The sequence below is a fragment of the Malus sylvestris genome, chromosome 1, assembly GCF_916048215.2.
Source record: "Malus sylvestris chromosome 1, drMalSylv7.2, whole genome shotgun sequence".
Classification (NCBI taxonomy): domain Eukaryota; kingdom Viridiplantae; phylum Streptophyta; class Magnoliopsida; order Rosales; family Rosaceae; genus Malus; species Malus sylvestris.
In genome coordinates this window covers 18,038,761-18,056,382 of record NC_062260.1, presented here as the reverse complement: position 1 = coordinate 18,056,382, position 17,622 = coordinate 18,038,761, and the positions used below count along the sequence as shown (strand labels likewise).

At 34.8% G+C, this 17,622-nt stretch overlaps 1 protein-coding gene and 1 long non-coding RNA gene across 2 annotated transcripts; both read left to right on the top strand.

The window, feature by feature from the left end:
- Window positions 1-8,580: 8,580 nt before the first annotated feature.
- On the top strand, window positions 8,581-11,174 carry LOC126626451 (uncharacterized). The gene is made up of 3 exons (XR_007624696.1): window positions 8,581-8,964; window positions 10,835-10,891; window positions 11,054-11,174. It is a non-coding gene; the product is annotated as an uncharacterized LOC126626451 (long non-coding RNA).
- A 3,914-nt stretch (window positions 11,175-15,088) lies between these two features.
- Window positions 15,089-15,847, top strand: LOC126614101 (secreted RxLR effector protein 161-like). Its single transcript, XM_050281753.1, has 2 exons — window positions 15,089-15,606; window positions 15,727-15,847. Exons 1-2 carry the CDS (start codon window positions 15,089-15,091, stop codon window positions 15,845-15,847), a joined length of 639 nt encoding a protein of 212 aa, XP_050137710.1.
- Window positions 15,848-17,622: the final 1,775 nt, after the last annotated feature.

Here is a 17,622-nt window from a genome sequence, read left to right as displayed (position 1 = left end):
ATTTTATTGTGTGTCTAGGGCTTATAGGGACCAGTGTTTATATATAGGCTAAAAGCTAGAGTTTCCATCTATAAAGGTCTTTCTTAGCCTCTAAGTTAAGTATCATAATTATAGTCAATTAAGGATTTCATCAATCCTACTTCCAATATAAGACACATGATATAGGATTAATATCTTTAAGAGATCGAATCACAATCAACATTATTTCTCCAATATTACATTCCTATTACATGTAGTAGACCACTTAAAAGGTTGATTTATATTGGATAAATTCAACATTCTCCCACTTGGTGTACAAAATGTAATATTCATGTTTATACTTGAAATTGGAGACTAATGTCTTTAGTGGCCATGTAACAGTGATTACATCTCGTCCTTAATGCAGTTTCTATCAAATGCATTTCTCAACATAGAACTAACAAGGTTGTAGGGTTGACACAATCCAGAACCTTCATAATCACACATGCTAAGATTCTCGTTCACATGAAACACAAATTATGATCAAGAGATGAAACTTTAAATTAAACTTTAAATTAATCAATATATCTTACTTTATATCATCTCAGGTCCACCTTATTGTAACTCATAAGTTACACTTTATGCTTCTTCGAAGCCTTAAATTTGCCAATGTAGATATCCTTCATCTAATGAAACCACCATAACATGCAGGTGTGAATACATCTCAAAACAATCATGCATCGCTTTCATTAGACCAATAACAAGCACACGGACAATGTTTAAAGCCAACGGACACAACCGAAAGTACTAAATAGGCACATGTCCAAGTAAAATATCCAAAAGCTTCGTAAAACAAACTAATCCAACACTTATAAGCAGATGAATTAACATGTTTTTGACACTGATCTATGCACTTTACCATTTACTTTAAAGGAAAACTAATGAAAATGGCTTGAAAACTTTGAGTTTTAATGATAAGGACAAAATAAAGGGTAAAGTGAATAGTACCAGGATTGACTTTTTAGTGTAAAAATGTGGTTTTTCGTTAAAGTGAACAGTACCGGGTGCTTTTCGTTAAAGTTCCCTTACTTTAATGGTGATTTCCAACACCTGCGGGCAGATAGAAATCTTCACAAGTGACGCATAGACCATGCCATGCCATTTAGTATGCAGTTTGATAACAACTTGATATCCGACATATATTTCATCATATAAATGACTAGCACACAAAAATGTGACTTAATGAATCCAACTGAAGATTAAACTGAAGACATGGATTCTATACATAGCTTATAGGTCATCTGCAAATGTAAGGCATTACTAACACAAAACTCAAGCTCCCACTGATTTGTAACATCGTTACTTAATTTGCAAATCAACACTTAAATCATGCCTTTGAAAATATGCCTTTAGGAATAGTCTTACTCAGTCAATGAATGCATATTACCTTAATGAAAGGTACAACTAAGCATGAAAGCATTCACCATTGTTACACAAAAAACATGCATCCAACAACCATCTTATATGTATTAATAATTCCACATTTATGCTAAATCCTTATGAGCCTCAAAACAAATGATCAACCAAGAAATCCAAATGATTGCAAATAACAGAAAAATGTACGCATATACCAAGTATCATTCATGCAACTTAAACATATTATAGACATTCGAGTAACACAAATTCATGGAAGATAGAATAACGCTTTAATAGATTCATGCAAGTCCACTTAATGCTCAAAATTTTAGAATAACTCTCACTAAGTTTTCAGAGTTTATACTTGCAAACAAGTTAACGAGTGTGCAGCCCAATTTTCTTTCACTAATTCTCCCACTTAGGCAAACACTCTTTCAAAGATGTACCTAAATAAAACTACTTTATATTTTGGACATAATAAAATAGACATTACAACCAACATAAAGTTGTCAAACAGAATTTCAGCAACGAGTTACACATTCTTTAGAATTTATCATAATTAATTTACAAGCTTGATTGCTACCAAAGTTATACTGACCAAAATAGACATACTAATCTTCATAAGACAAAAATATGGAGCTGTTTTGGGTCAAAATGGTAGTCCAAAGTCACGTCTCAAAAAGACCAACACAATCTGTCAGTAAAAACTGTCTATACAAGCATGGGTTACTAGTAAATTCACCATAATTAACATACATGGCAGAAAATTACGAAACTTTGCAGACACATAGTAGACATCTATATGTTGAACATATCCAAAATTCAGATCATTTGGTGACCATTAGACGTGTCATTCACCCGATTTAAATCAAGTCACGTAATCTGCTAGAAACAATTATGTGCATCTATCATGAATTTATGCATCCATAACAAATTCAATTTCATATCATTTCAATTTCGATGTCCAAAGGAAACTTTAGTAGTCAAATTTCATCCTCTAAACCGACATCATAGTTCAAATTGAAAAGATTTACAAGCATAAGATTTAAATAATGCGTACCTTAGCAATCCTTGATTAACCTTCATGGGTCCAATACTTTTCATCAACAAGTCTCATGAAGAGACACAAAATACGTCATGATGCAACTGATTTCCATGCCTTAAAACCACAACCTATTATGGGGCTCATAGTGGAAATATTTGCAACTGATGGCATGAAACTTTATCCCCAATAAACTTCATGAAACTAGGTTAATTTACACCTATAGGCAGAAAATTAACTAGTTTCTAGAACTAGATTTTATGTCTCAAGAGTACTTTCATGAAAAACTTCAACACCTATGGGCAGATGATGCTTTCACTACTCTTATGAAATAAAACTCATACTATGCCATCATAATTAAACTAAAAGAAACAATCCACACCTGCGGGCTGAAGATTATCGCTTTTATTCTAATTAAGATGCAATGTTGATCGAAATAACTCAAAAACCATAGTCCCAGCATCAACTAAGCCGCTATGGCTTGATTAGTTTACAAGACATTGATCAACTCTACCCTGAAACAATACAAGAAGTCATATGGATTAATTAACTATAAGTGACAAAATTATTATAACCTGATTCGAGCTTCGAGTCTTGCCAACAAATGGCACTAATTCCTTCATGACTCCCTTTGACATTAAATTAATCTTAAGAAACCTGACAGCATACTTGAAAGAGATTAATCACATATAGAACAAGTTTCATTCCATCACAAGAATGTCAATACTTATCATTATGGAGTCAATTACTTAAAAGCTAAATTGCTCAAATGTTTTCTTAAGTTAAACAGGTTCCTTTCCTTTTTATATATTTCTTTCCGTAGTACAAAACTACTAAACATAGCATTAAAATCATGCATTAGCTTTGTAAATACCAAATTAAATAGAAGGAACAACCAAAATTATTTTCTTCCATAGAAAACACCTCCAATATATGCCCTACATTAGCCTTGAAAAGTTTCTTTTCTTCTCCCCTTATGGCACATAAAAATTGACTAATCAAAGTACTGTTTAAATTCTTTAGGCATAGGAAAAACCACAAACAATAATACATGTTTGAAAATTCATGCTTATCAATTTAGTCACATACTTTGAATGAAATACTTACGTGATGCCTTCATATGTTCACCTCCTTTTATTAAACATATGTATAATCACATTTAACCAAAAAGCTATAATTCACCACATTCCAAGCTCACTGCAATGTTTAAAATGCATCATCTCATATATGCTTGAACCAAAATAGCCATACAAGTAACACTATCTACGCCATTTGCTTAACAAATGTTGCCAAAATATGTATGACTTACTTTCATGTATAAGAAATACATTAAATTCACTAACAATCATGTATAAAGTTGATCTGCGAATAACTTAACATATGCATCCTTGAAACGCAACTTTAATATATGTTATCATAATCATATATATAGGCACAATCTATATACCAACAATAGTATTGAGACAATTTAAAAGTGAACCAATTTCTTCTCCTGCATTTAGAAAGATGTCAAGCAGCATTCGAAATCTCATGCACATCTCTTAATTGTAATAATTAGGTAATTGGAGTTGAACTTTATTCAATTTACCTTTCAAACGCGAAGTCATAGGCGACATATATGCTCTTGCACTAATGTCTGAATATCCAACAAAACAATCTCAAACGAGTATGATAATCTATGCATATATCAATGTTTCTCGGTATGCTTTCTTTATGCATACAATTTGGATACTGGTGTTATGATAAAATTTACACATGCAATGCAAGCTCTATATGCATAATTGGCTTTTGAAAATTACATGTACTTGCTTAGATCATCAATCAATGGTTCTTGAATCCAACACAACCTTTATTGTATATAACTGAACATGAAGACCAAAAGAAAATATCATACCAGGATCTCATATGCCGATGACCTTCCCCATTGGGCTTGCTCGACGGAGGAATATCAAGAAATTCTCTAATGCAAGGTTAGAACAAATGTAAATGCGTACACATGCTTACAAGAAAAACTTGATATTATAATTGTATGTAACCTATACTTTTGCAGAGTTCAGTCACGTGAACTTATGATCTTAGGCATTGATCCGTGTGGGGCCGTTGTGCTATCCACCGTGGACGCACCTAACATAGAAGGTCTATAACGAGGTAATATAATAGAGCCCGCCTTGAAGCCCTTGAGATGGTAGGCTGCAACCGCTGGATGTGCAAAAAGAACCCTAACCTTCATGGCTTCAATACAATAGTAGTACATGGTCAACCAAAATATTAGCATTAAAATTGAAATAAAACTCTGAAATATTCCATGGTTTTCAATCGTAGTTAATCAAATGAATTAACTAATCAAACTTTTCTTTACATCCCTTTATCAGAACCGAATACGATAAGAGCTTTAACAATAGCAGGCTTGCCACATTTAAAATCCAAATCTAATTATTGATTATGCACTTTGCATTCAGTCTCTTAAGTAAATTAATTAGGCCACAGTTGTATTACGACTTGAAGAAATTGACATGAATGATCAGAGCCAAATTCAATTGGTTGCAAGAAGCATGCGGTCCTAGGAAGTAGGTCATAACGACAATATATTAATTATACAATTGCTCAAGAATTATCACTGTTGTGTATGCTTTACTCACGGCAATTGAAGGGATGTGAGTTGACAAATTGCACAAAATCTCAAGACAAATGTATGACTCTCAACACGTTGCTTAAAATTTTAAAGCCCAGTTCATCAGTTTTCTCGACAACAACTTTAATCAAACTTCAATCTTAATAGGTTTTAATTTTATAACCAATGGCTCTGATACCAACTGTTAGCCTTGTTAGGTTATATAATTAAAACACAAACGAATGAGTGACTGACCTGATTCCAATGGCGGCCATGAAAGTTGAAACCAAAAGTAGCTGAACACAGCAACACCAGGATCTTCTATAAACTCCTAGCCAAATAAAACTACTCTATGGGAAACATTATATTGTGTGTCTAGGGCTTATAGGGACCGGTGTTTATATATAGGTTAAAAGCTAGGGTTTCCATCCATGAAGGAAACCGAAACTTACTTTCTTAGCTTAAGTATCATAATTATAGTCAATTAAGGATTCCATCAATCTTATTTCCAATATAAGACACATGATATAGGATTAATATCTTTAAGAGATCGAAATACAATCAACATTATTTCTCCAATATTACATTTCTATTACATGTAGTAGACCACTTAAAGGTATATTGGATAAATCCAACAGATCTTTCAGCTCCTTGCAATATCGTTTTTATCTTATATTTCTGGATTATTATTTGCATTGGTTTAGCACTATTTGAAGACCTTTACTTGAGATTCATGGCGGCAAACCAACCGCAGGCTCCACATGGCACTTCCGGTACGTCAATCCCCGGAAATCCCATATAATAAATAATCCACCTTTTTATTAGTTTTCCTTTTTTATTATCCTTGATTAATGCTGCCTATTGGATTTTGATCATTTTATTATCTTTATAATTTTTAAAATCTGGGATTTTTTTGTTGGTCATTTCTTCAAATGAGTTTGTTTTCTTTGCTTTGATTAGTATGTAAAGTCAAAGAATTGGTGAAATTTTTTTGTGAATGTATTGGGGATTTCAGGTTTCAGTGATTTTTTGTATACTATCACAAGATTTGAGATTGAACTTTCTTTCTTTTTTGGGGTCCCTGGAAATAGAGTGGATCTGTTTTTGGCTTAAAAGTTTTGAGATTTAAATTTCATTGTTTGCGCAACTTGCATTCATATATGAAGTTTTTTCTTATTTTTGAGTAAGATCCAAAGTTCTCTCTTCTGTGAAAATGATTCAACATTGAATTGTCTAAGAAGCGAGCTTCATTTGAGGCAACAGATTCAGTCATGATGATTAAATTTGTTTACTAATTATATTAATCTTTAATTTAAAGGAAAATTAATGAAAAAAAGTTTGAAAACTTTGAGTTTTAACGATAAGGACAAAATAAAGATTAAAGTGAATAGTATCATGATTAACTTTTTAGTGTAAAAATGTGGTTTTTCATTAAAATGAACAGTACCGGGAGCTTTTCGTTAAAGTTTCCTTAATTTAATCCAATCACATACTTTGATACAACAAGAGAATTGTTATTAGCATTCCAAAAATCTCATTCTACACTCCAAACTTTCTATATTAGGAAAGAAAAATACACTTGTAAGGAGTGTAGAATGAGATTTTTGGAATGCCAATAACACTTCCCTACAACAATGAAACTAATGTTTTTCTTTCTCTTCTATTTTACAGGGTTCTTTTATCGCGTACGTGGATAATTAAAAAAGATGATTTGATGATTTGGCGATGATTTGGTGAGAGTGGAGATTAGCAGCCTCCATGAATGATTACATTCGTACTCTTCTTTTTTTTTCCTTTATCATTCGCTCAGCAACCTATATGCAAATGTTTGTTTTTAAAGTATCTTATTAAATGCATATTCAACTTTTTTTTACGATTAGAAAAATCGCTCTCTCTTCAATAACTATAGTTTCATTTTCTCATCTTCATTAAAACTGTCATTTATTTACATTAATAACTTTTCATTTTCTCAATTTGTAACAAAGAAGCAATACATACAAGGAGAAAGTAGAAAAAAACTCAAAAGTGTTGATTAAGGAAGTTCGGAAGTGCTGAATACACACACACACACATGTATATAAGGTTGTAAATATAGTTGTAAATAAGGAAGTTCAGAACTATTGATTAGTATATATATGTATATGTGCGTACAAATAGGGTGTAAAGCCAACTCCTGGTCACTTATTTTGTTCTTTATTGTAAATTGGATTGTAAGTACATATATTTGGAACTTTTTGCAAGTTTTATACGCCCCGCAGCATTGCACGGGCACCTTTGCTTGTAAAAACTAAAGAGAGTAGACGGAGGTATTTCAGATCAGCAGGTAATGGGGTCTTCATTGGATAGAGAACTAGATCTGGAAGAAAGCCATGAGAGAAATGCTGTTGTTAACGATGATGAAAATATTAGAAAGGAAGAAGAAGAAAGCTTCTGCACTGCCATACAGCTGGTAGGTTCATCTGTGCTGCCAAAGTCTATTCAATCAGCAATCGAGCTTGGCGTTTTCGACATCATAGCGAAAGCAGGTCGAGGTGCCAAGCTCTCTTCGTCCACCGCCTTTCTCACGAAGGCTCTAAGACTTAGGGCTGGTTTGGTATTGCTGTGCTTTGAAAAAAAACTGCTGTAAGAATAAGCGGCTGTGCTGTGAGAATAAGCGGCTGTGAAAAAAATCAGCAGAGTGTTTGGTAAACTTTTTTGTAAAAGTGCTTTTGGAAAAAAAAAACAGTCTGATAGTGGGTCTTTTCATTAAATGAGCACTTTAGCTCCGTGTGCTTTGAAAAAAAACCATTTTTCCAAAGCTACAAATAGCAGCTTCAGCTTTTTCTTTTGATTTCAGCTTATTCTCACATCAGCTTCCAAAATAAGCCCTTTTTTTCAGTTTACCAAACACCTAAAACCCTCACAGCTTTTTTTCATGGGTGCTTTTTTTTTAAGCACCTCACTCCCAAACCACCCCTTAGTAATTGGATTCTGTCCACCTCCTTTCTCATTGAAGCTCTAAGACTTGGTAATTGGATTCTGTGGCGAGCGATGGATTATGGCAGATTATGACCTCCACTTCTGACAAAGTATGAACTTAATTCCTATTAGTCGTGTAATATCCATCCTACCCAAGATGGAAATATTCTTACTGTTACTGCACTTCTGTCAATGATCTGACACTGCATGCTTTTGTAACAAGGGTTATCCCGTACTACGCACTCTCACGTTTAGTTTAATTGAAGTCTAGTCATTGGTTTTAATTTATTCGTACTTTTTACACATCACTTCTATGTTATGGTTTCGTCAACCTCTAGGTGCCGGTCAACATACTTCAATTTCGATGTCCATTTGAATATCTGTGTCGGAGGCGTCAAAATAGTTGCATCAATTATGACGTTGTGTTGGGTTATGGAATTCCTTAAGTAAACTAATGCTTGTCTATTAAGTGATATGTGTCAGCCTCGTTATGTGATGTGTTTGATTCAGCTACATGTGACATCATATGGTGGATTGGGTTGTTAATATAGATAGAAGTTGTTCAGTAGTATGTTTCAAATATGTTAGTGGTAGAGTAAGGGTGGTGTGAGCTGTGGAAAAAAGGGTGGAGCCGAGATAAATCGGTATGGAACCGATTGGGATTTGGGAAACGGGTTGGTTGGGTGTTGAGTTTTAAGAGAATGGAGCTCTTCAAGCACAGTCTGTTGGAAGTTCTCATACCGAGCTCAGTTGACGGACATATCTGCGAAAGAGTGTTGCAGATCGGCGATGTGGTGTTGTAGATCGTCATGGTAGAGATTCATCATTGTCATCGTATCATGGAAGTCATTAAGCTGTGTGAAAATTTGCTGTTGCTGAAATTCCTTGTTAAGCTCCGTCTCAAACATATCGACCACCGTCACGGATGCCTTGCTCTTGCCCATGGAAGCACACCTGGGCTCGTGATACCAAATGTCAGGTACCAATCGCACAGAGGAAGAAAAGTAAGAGTAAAAGAGAAAGTGAAGAAAAGTTAAAAGATTAATTCATTGGGTAAATTACATTTTACTCCTTTAAGTTTAGGTGCAATTACAATCTCATACAATATCTTTAAAACATTTCAATCTTATACATTACTTATCCTATTTCATTTCAATATCATACATCTCTGTTAAATTAGCCATTAAATGATAATGTGGCAAATATACAATCTACCTTTTCGCTGATGTGGCTGCCAACTTGACACCATATGGATACCAAATAAAAAAATTAATTAATAAAAGATGAAGGGTGGCCCATTTTTACTTTTTAAATTAATTTTCTTTAATAATTAGTTTTTTTTTATTTGCCACATCATTAAAACGTAGACTTCATATTTAACACATCATCACTTAACGGCCAAGTTAACAAATTTTGTAACGAAGGTATAAAATTGAAACAAAAGATAAATAAATGTATGAGATTGAAATGTTTTAAAGATGTTGTATATAGGAATGGACAAAGGTTATGGCGGGCGGATAACCGCGGTTATTTACCCATAGCCGTTTATGCTCATACCCACATAACCGTTTACCCATTTGGTAATTGCCTAAACAGTTATACATATACCCATAACCGTTTATAAACGGTTAACCATACTCATAACCGCATACTCATTTAATCGTAGCCGTTTAATACCCGTTTACCAATTTACCCTTTTTTAACCTGTTTATCATTTTTTCTTTTTGACAATTAAACATCGGTATAGGTACATTATCATACATTTCCGTATTTTAATTTTTTAAGTCCTTATACCATTCCAATAATTGAAATAATAGTTTACGAACGATATTTTTAACTGTTACCAATGAAGGTAATATAATATTTGTCAAGTATTCTTGGGTTACAAGAACGATTTGGAAGACAATATTTTTGGGTTATTTAACCCAGAATGTAAAGTATTAACATAATATATATATATATATATATATAATGAGCTACATTATATTATAATTAGCTACATAAACCATGCATTACAGTCAATAGCATTGATCTAAGTTTTGTCCGATAGAGAACATGGTTTGCATTAATTTTACATATATAAAATAAATAGATAAACGGTTATCCGTTTATAACCGCGGTTAATACCTATAATTACTCATTTAAATGTCACGAGTAAACGGTTATATCCATAACCGTTTATTTATCTAAACGGTTACCTATAATCGTAACCATGAAGTTTAAATGAGCATGTAACCATGGTTACCTATAAGCGCGAGAATTTTGCTCATCCCTAATTGTATGAGGTTGCAATTGCCTCCAAACTTGAGGAGGATAAATTGTAATTTACCCTAATTCATTTCATAACCCAAAAGGAGATACACTGCAGACTTATATCTCCATTAGCAAAAACAGGCAAAAGAGCACAAGTGCTGAGTCACCAACCAACGACCATTACAAATATCATAAAGGATAATAATAAATATGGAAAAGGATTCTTGGCGGATCTTTTTTCTAGAGATCTTAAAGATTCCGAGATCGTGACTATTCATCGTACATTATGAGGTCAGAAATTATTTCAAAATTTAAAATTTAAAATTAAATATAAATGGTATCTAACAAAAATTAACTGTACGATATACGATGAACTATTACGATCGCAAAATCTTTAGAATCTCCATAACAAGAATCCGGCGATAACCATTTTCCAGTAAATATAAAGTTGCAAGGCCCATACTATGATATGGCCCTAACACAATGAGTCATGATATGGTCTAACATTATCTCTATCTCTGTCTCTTTATTGATGGAACCGACACTTGGGATTTGATTAATTTCGATTGAATGACTGGATGATTTGGTTGTTTTAGGATTCTTCATAAACCTAAAGTCTCGTTGCCAATCTCTGCCTTCTTTGCCTCTGTCAAGTAATTTGACAATTAGGTTTTCTTTTTTCTTTTTTTGGTTTTTTTTTTAGATGATTCATTTACTGCAATGCTTAATTTTGCTTAAATTAGAATTTGATTTATATGTTGAGAATTAAGCTGCCTACTAGCCTTGGAGTTAATCTGCAGAAGCTAATCCTGCAGTTGAAATCGAATGGAAGCTGAGAAGTTTGAAGAAATGAAGAACTTGCTAAAATTAGAATGAGCCTTTAGAATTCAAAAATACAATGGCTAGTTTCATTTTCTAGTTTTAGAAAGATTACAGCTGGTATTCTTATCTTATATGATTGTACTAGGTCTTCCCATTTTCCTCCAGGTGGATGGTAGATATCCTCTGATGACCTTAATGGCCGGAGATGAGTACTAGGTCCCTAAAATGTAAGATCTAGTTTTTTGACCAGCTGTGGTGAATATAGTCCTTGTAATTCCTTTTGTTCTTCATATGAAATATACACAGACTCTTACACTCCCTCTTCTTCTCGAAATCATAGAAATCTCTTGAAACCATTACTGAAAGTTTCAAACTTTATTAAACTTTATCAACCTAAACAACATGCCTGGTACCATTTCAAACATGGTATCAGAGCCCTAGGTCTGATTTCCAAAAAAAAGGGCATAAACTGTAAGGAGGTTCTGCCTAAAAAAAAAAAAATTCCAGAAGGGTAAAGGTGGTTCCTTTATTGAGTGATTCACTCATACTCACTAAGAAATGGTGGGATCGAGTTCTTCCGGTGGAGATCTACGAACTCCACAGTTTGATGGTGCAAATTACGATTTTTTGGCTGTCAAAATGGAGACTATCCTCATAGCACATGACCTATGGGATGTGGTAGAACTTGGAGTGCAACTGCAGCAGATTCTCGAGGAGGAAGAAGCCTCTAGAGAGGAAGGAAGTGAAGCTAAGCAAGTTCCAGTGGAAGCACCCACCATCTCCAGAGAAGACAAAATCAAAAACGCCAAGGCGTTGAGTCTCATACAAGGAGCTATATCAGATAAGCTCTTCCTTCGCATCAGAAATGAGAAGACTGCAAAATGGCATGGGACATTCTGAGGAGAGAGTTCAGATGAGATAAAAAGGTAACAGCTGTAAAACTTCAAGCAGTTAGGGCTGATTTTGAGTATATGAGAATGATAGATAGTGAAAACCTAGATGACTATTTGGGTAGGTTCTTTGGAATTGTGAACAAGTTGAAGTCTCTTAGTGAAGATGTGTCTGAACAGAGAATTGTGCAGAAATTATTGATGAGTCTAAGTAGGAGGTATAAGTCCATTGTATCTATTATTGAGGAAACTCGAGATTTGGATGCTATTAGTGTTGAACAAGTCATTGCATCTGTCAAAGTATATGATAAAAGAAAAGACTTACATGATGACAGGGACAAGCTTCCTAGTACTGAGAGGGCATTTAGTAGCCTAAAAATTGGAGGTAGTATTCATGGCAGTACTAGTGGAAATTATAAAAGTGCGCAGACTAAACAGAACCATAAATGGCAACAAAACAAGAAAGAGAAGAACTGGTCACAAAGTAACAACTGGAATGGCAATGGTAACTTTAGTTGGAACAATCAAAATGGTGGAAATTAGGGAAATCGAAACATTTTCCAAAGTAAACAAGGAAGCAGCAGTCAAGGTGATGTGAAACCATAGTGTCAAACTTGTGATAAATATCATTTTGGCATTTGTAGGTATAAGGGAAAACCAAAATGTGGTAAGTGTGGCAGATTTGGACACACTACAAAGGATTGTGACAATGACAAACAGGTTGCTAACTGTGCAAATGAGGAAGGTGTGACCACTGGTACAATGTTTTATGCTTGTCACTCAACATCAATAGCTCAGGATAAATCTGTGTGGTCTGTGGATAGTGCTTGCAGCAATCACATGACCTCTCAAGAGTCTCTCATGTTGAATCTTGACAGATCAGTTACTTGTAAAGTTAAAATGGGGACTGGTGATTTGGTTCAAGCAACAGGCAAGGGAACACTGGTAGTGAATACAAAGCATGGGAAGAGATACATCAATGAAGTTCTTTTGGTTCCAGGACTAGATGAAAATCTGTTGAGTGTTGGCCAAATGATGGAACACGGCTATTATGTTTTGTTTGGTGGTAACATGGCTGTGATCTTTGATGACAGCAATCTAGAGAATGTGGTAGCCAAGGTAGTTATGGCAGGGAATAGATGCTTTCCATTGTCTTTAGAATCTATAAATCCAGTAGCTAGAAGAGCCTCAATTGAAGAAGAGTCATGGATCTGGCATAAAAGGCTTAGTCATTTGAACTTCAGCAATCTGAAAAGGATGCAGAGAGAAAAAATGGTGCTTGGTTTACCTGAATTATCGGAGATGAAGGAAATATATGAGAGTTGTGTTTCTGGGAAGATGCACAGAGAACCATTTGATAAAGAAAAGGTGTGGAGAGCAAGTCATCCACTAGAACTGGTGCACACTGATGTCTGTAGACCAATGTATAATGAATCCATTGGTGGCAACAGGTACTTCATCACATTCATTGATGACTTCTCAAGAATGTGTTGGGTGTATTTCCTCAGGAACAAATCTGATGTGTTCAATGTGTTTAAAAAATTTAAAGTCTTTGTGGAGCTACAAAGTGGTTTCAAGCTTAAGAAGCTGAGAAGTGACAGAGGGGGTGAATATACCTCTTATGAATTCTTAGATTTCTGTTCTAACATTGGAATAGAGAGGCAATTAACAGTTACATATTTCCCTCAGCAAAATGGAGTTGCTGAGAGAAGAAATAGAACCATTGGTGAAATGGCAAGATCAATGATGGCTGAGAGGAACATCTCTATGGTTTTTTGGGCTGAAGCTGTTGGAACTGTAGTATACTTGCAGAATAGATGTCTTACAACCTCAGTGAAGGGCAAGACTCCATTTGAAGCCTTCATAGGAAGAAAACCAGGTGTAAAACACCTGAGAGTGTTTGGAAGCATTTATTACAGTCACATTCCATCAAATCTTAGACAGAAATTTGATGACAAAGCAAGCAAGTGAATCCTTATGGGCTATGGCAACTATGAGAAATGCTACAGGATCTATAATCTTCAAACTGAGAAGATTATACTCTCAAGAAGTGTTGTATTAGATGAGAACAAATCCTGGAATTGGGAAAGCAAGCAAGTTGAAACAGTCTACATGCCTCTCATTTTTGGAAATGAAAATTCTGGGATAACTGAAACAGAAGAATCCTCTCATGAAACTCAAAGCACCGACTCTCCAAATCTCACTTAATTAGTCTCAGATGATGAACATGTCTCTGGAAGCAACACTGGCAGTACCAGTCAAGGGTCAACACCGAGCAATACAGCAGTAAAGCTGCGAAGCTTGGAGGACATTTATGGAAGATGTCATATGACCATTATTGAACCTGAAACTTATCATGAAGCTATTGAAGACAAAGCATGGAAGGAAGCAATGAATGCTAAGATTGAAACTATTAAGAAGAATGGAACTTGGGAGCTGGTGGAAAGACATGCGGACAAACCAGTCATAGGAGTCAAATGGGTGTTCAAAACCAAGCTGAATCTGGATGGAACAGTTCAAAAACACAAGGCTAGGCTTGTGGCAAAAGGGTATGCTCAAAAACCTGGTATTGATTATAATGAAACCTTTGCCTCAGTGGCAAGGTTAGATACAATTAGAACCTTGATTGCACTTGTAGCACAAAAAGGTTGGAAGTTGTTCCAATTAGATGTTAAGTCAGCCTTCTTGAATTGAGTACTTGAGGAGGAGGTTTACACTGAACAACCAAAGGGTTTTGAAGTGGAAAATGCAAATCATAAGGTCTATAAGTTAAAGAAGGCTCTCTATGGTTTGAAGCAGGCTCCTAAAGCCTGGTACAGTGAGATTGACACTTATCTCACTAGTTGCAACTTTAAAATAAGCACCAGTGAGGCCACCTTATATACCAAAACTGATGAAGAAGGAAAACTGATCATTGTCTCTATATATGTTGATGATATAGTTTATACTGGAAGCAGTAATGCATTACTCAGTGAGTTTAAAAGAGACATGATGCAGAAGTATAAGATGACTGATTTATGACTCTTACATCATTTCTTGGGAATGTGAGTTCTACAAACTAATAAAGGGGTATTCATTCATCAAAGCAAGTATGCAAAATCCTTACTTGTAAAGTTTGGCCTTGAGGATTGTAAGTCAATGACAATTCCCTTACCCACTGGTGAGAAACTGAAGAAAGTTGATGGAAGTGAGCTGGCTGATGAAGGTTTGTTTAGGAAAATTGTTGGCAGCTTGTTATATTTAACTACAACCAGGCCTGATATAATGTATGCAGCCAACTTGTTATCAAGATTCATGCATGGTCCCACGAAGAAGCACATGGGAATAGCTAAAAGAGTTCTCAGATATATTCAAGGTACTCTCAGCTATGGCATTGAGTTCACGAGGGACAAGGATGCTGTTTTGATTGGATTTTGTGACTCAGATTGGGCTGGCAGTGAAGATGACAGTAGAAGCACATCAGGGTATGCATTCAGTTTTGGTAGTGGTACATTCTCATGGGCCTCAGTCAAGCAAAACACAGTTGCATTGTCAACTGCAGAAGCTGAGTACGTCTCAGCAGCTGAGGCAACAGCTCAAGCTATCTGGCTAAGATTTGTGTTGGATGATTTTGGTGAAATGCAAACTGAAGAAACACCATTGTTTTGTGACAACATGTCAGCAATATCGATGGTCAAAAATCCAGTTTTTCATCAGAGAACCAAACATATAAACAGGAAATATCACTTTATTCGGGAAACATTGTAACATGGATCCATTGATGTGAAATACTGCAGAAGTGAAGAACAGTTGGCAGATATATTTACAAAAGCCTTGCCTAAAGAGCGATTCAATTACTTAAGGATGAAGTTAGGAGTGAAGCCAGTAAGCAGCTTAGGAGAGGCTGTTGAGAATTAAGCTGCCTACTAGCCTTGGAGTTAATCTGCAGAAGCTAATCCTGCAGTTGAAACCGAATGGAAGCTGAGAAGTTTGAAGAAATGAAGAACTTGCTAAAATTAGAATGAGCCGTTAGAATTCAAAAATACAACGGCTAGTTTCATTTTCTAGTTTTAGAAAGATTACAGCTGGTATTCTTATCTTATATGATTGTACTAGGTCTTCCCATCTTCCTCCAGGTGGATGGTAGATATCCTCCGATGACCTTAATGGCTGGAGATGAGTACTAGGTCCCTAAAATGTAAGATCTAGTTTTTTGACCAGCTGTGGTGAATATAGTCCTTGTAATTCCTTTTGTTCTTCATATGAAATATACACAGACTCTTACACTCCCTCTTCTTCTCGAAATCATAGAAATCTCTTGAAACCATTACTGAAAGTTTCAAACTTTATTAAACTTTATCAACCTAAACAACATGCCTGGTACCATTTCAAACATTATAATCAATGCATGGGTTTTGTTTGATTCGAAGAGTACTGCAAAAGTAATTTTTTATTTTTTTATTATTTGGGTTTCGTTTGCGGCAATCCATAGTTTTCTGTAAGATGAATGATTAATTGGTCTTGAATTTTCTTGGTTTTTGTATTAGAATCCATAATTTACTGCAAAGCTGAACCTTTTTAGTTGGTTTTCAGTTTATATTCTATGATTTACTGAAACTTTGAACTCTATTAAATTGGTTTGTGTTTTCAGATTCCGTAATTTACTGCAAAGCTAAATTATTTTTAATCAGTTGATTTTAGATTCTATAATTTACTACAAAAATGAACTTTGTTGCGTTTTTTCCACAGTTCGAGCCAGTTCTTATGAGCACCACCCAAATTGTTTCCCTGTATCTTGGTTAAGATCTCTATTGAATTTTGCTGCTTTGAAACCTTTCTTTTAGTTGTAAATCTTTCCTTGTAATAGTATCAACCCTTAGAAGATAGTTTAGCATCACCCTACCGATGAGTCCGGAGGAAAGACTGGTGAATCAGGCAACCCCTCTACCTTGAATTCATAACTTGATCTTGCAGCTCCTTGCAATATCGTTTTTATCTTATATTTCTGGATTATTATCTGCATTGGTTTTAGCACTATTTGAAGACCTTTACTTGAGATTCATGGTGGCAAACCAACCGCAGGCTCCACATGGCACTTCCGGTACGTCAATCCCGGGAAACCCATATAATAAATAATCTACCTTTTTATTATCCTTGATTAATTCTGCCTCTTGGATTTTGATCATTTTAATATTTTTATAATTTTTAAAATCTGGGATTTTTTTGTTGGTCATTTCTTCAAATGAGTTTGTTTTCTTTGCTGTGATTTGTATGTAAAGTCAAAGAATTGGTGAATGTTTTTGTGTATGTATTGGGCATTTCAGGTTTCATTGATTTTTTGTATACTATCACAATTTGTGCTTGCACTTTCTTTCATTTCTTTTTTTCTTTTTTGGGGTCCTTGGAAATAGAGTGGATCTGTTTTTGGCTTAAAAGTTTTGAGATTCAAATTTCGTTGTTTGCGCAACTTGCATTCATATATGAAGTTTTTTCTTATTTTTGAGTAAGATCCAAAGTTCTCTATTCTGTGAAAAGGATTCAACATTGAAATGTCTAAGAGGTGAGCTTCATTTGAGGCAATATATTCAGTCATGATGATTAAATTTGTTTACTAATTATATTAATCTTTAATTTAATCCAATCACAAACTTTGACACAACAATGACACTAATGTTTTTCTTTCTCTTCTATTT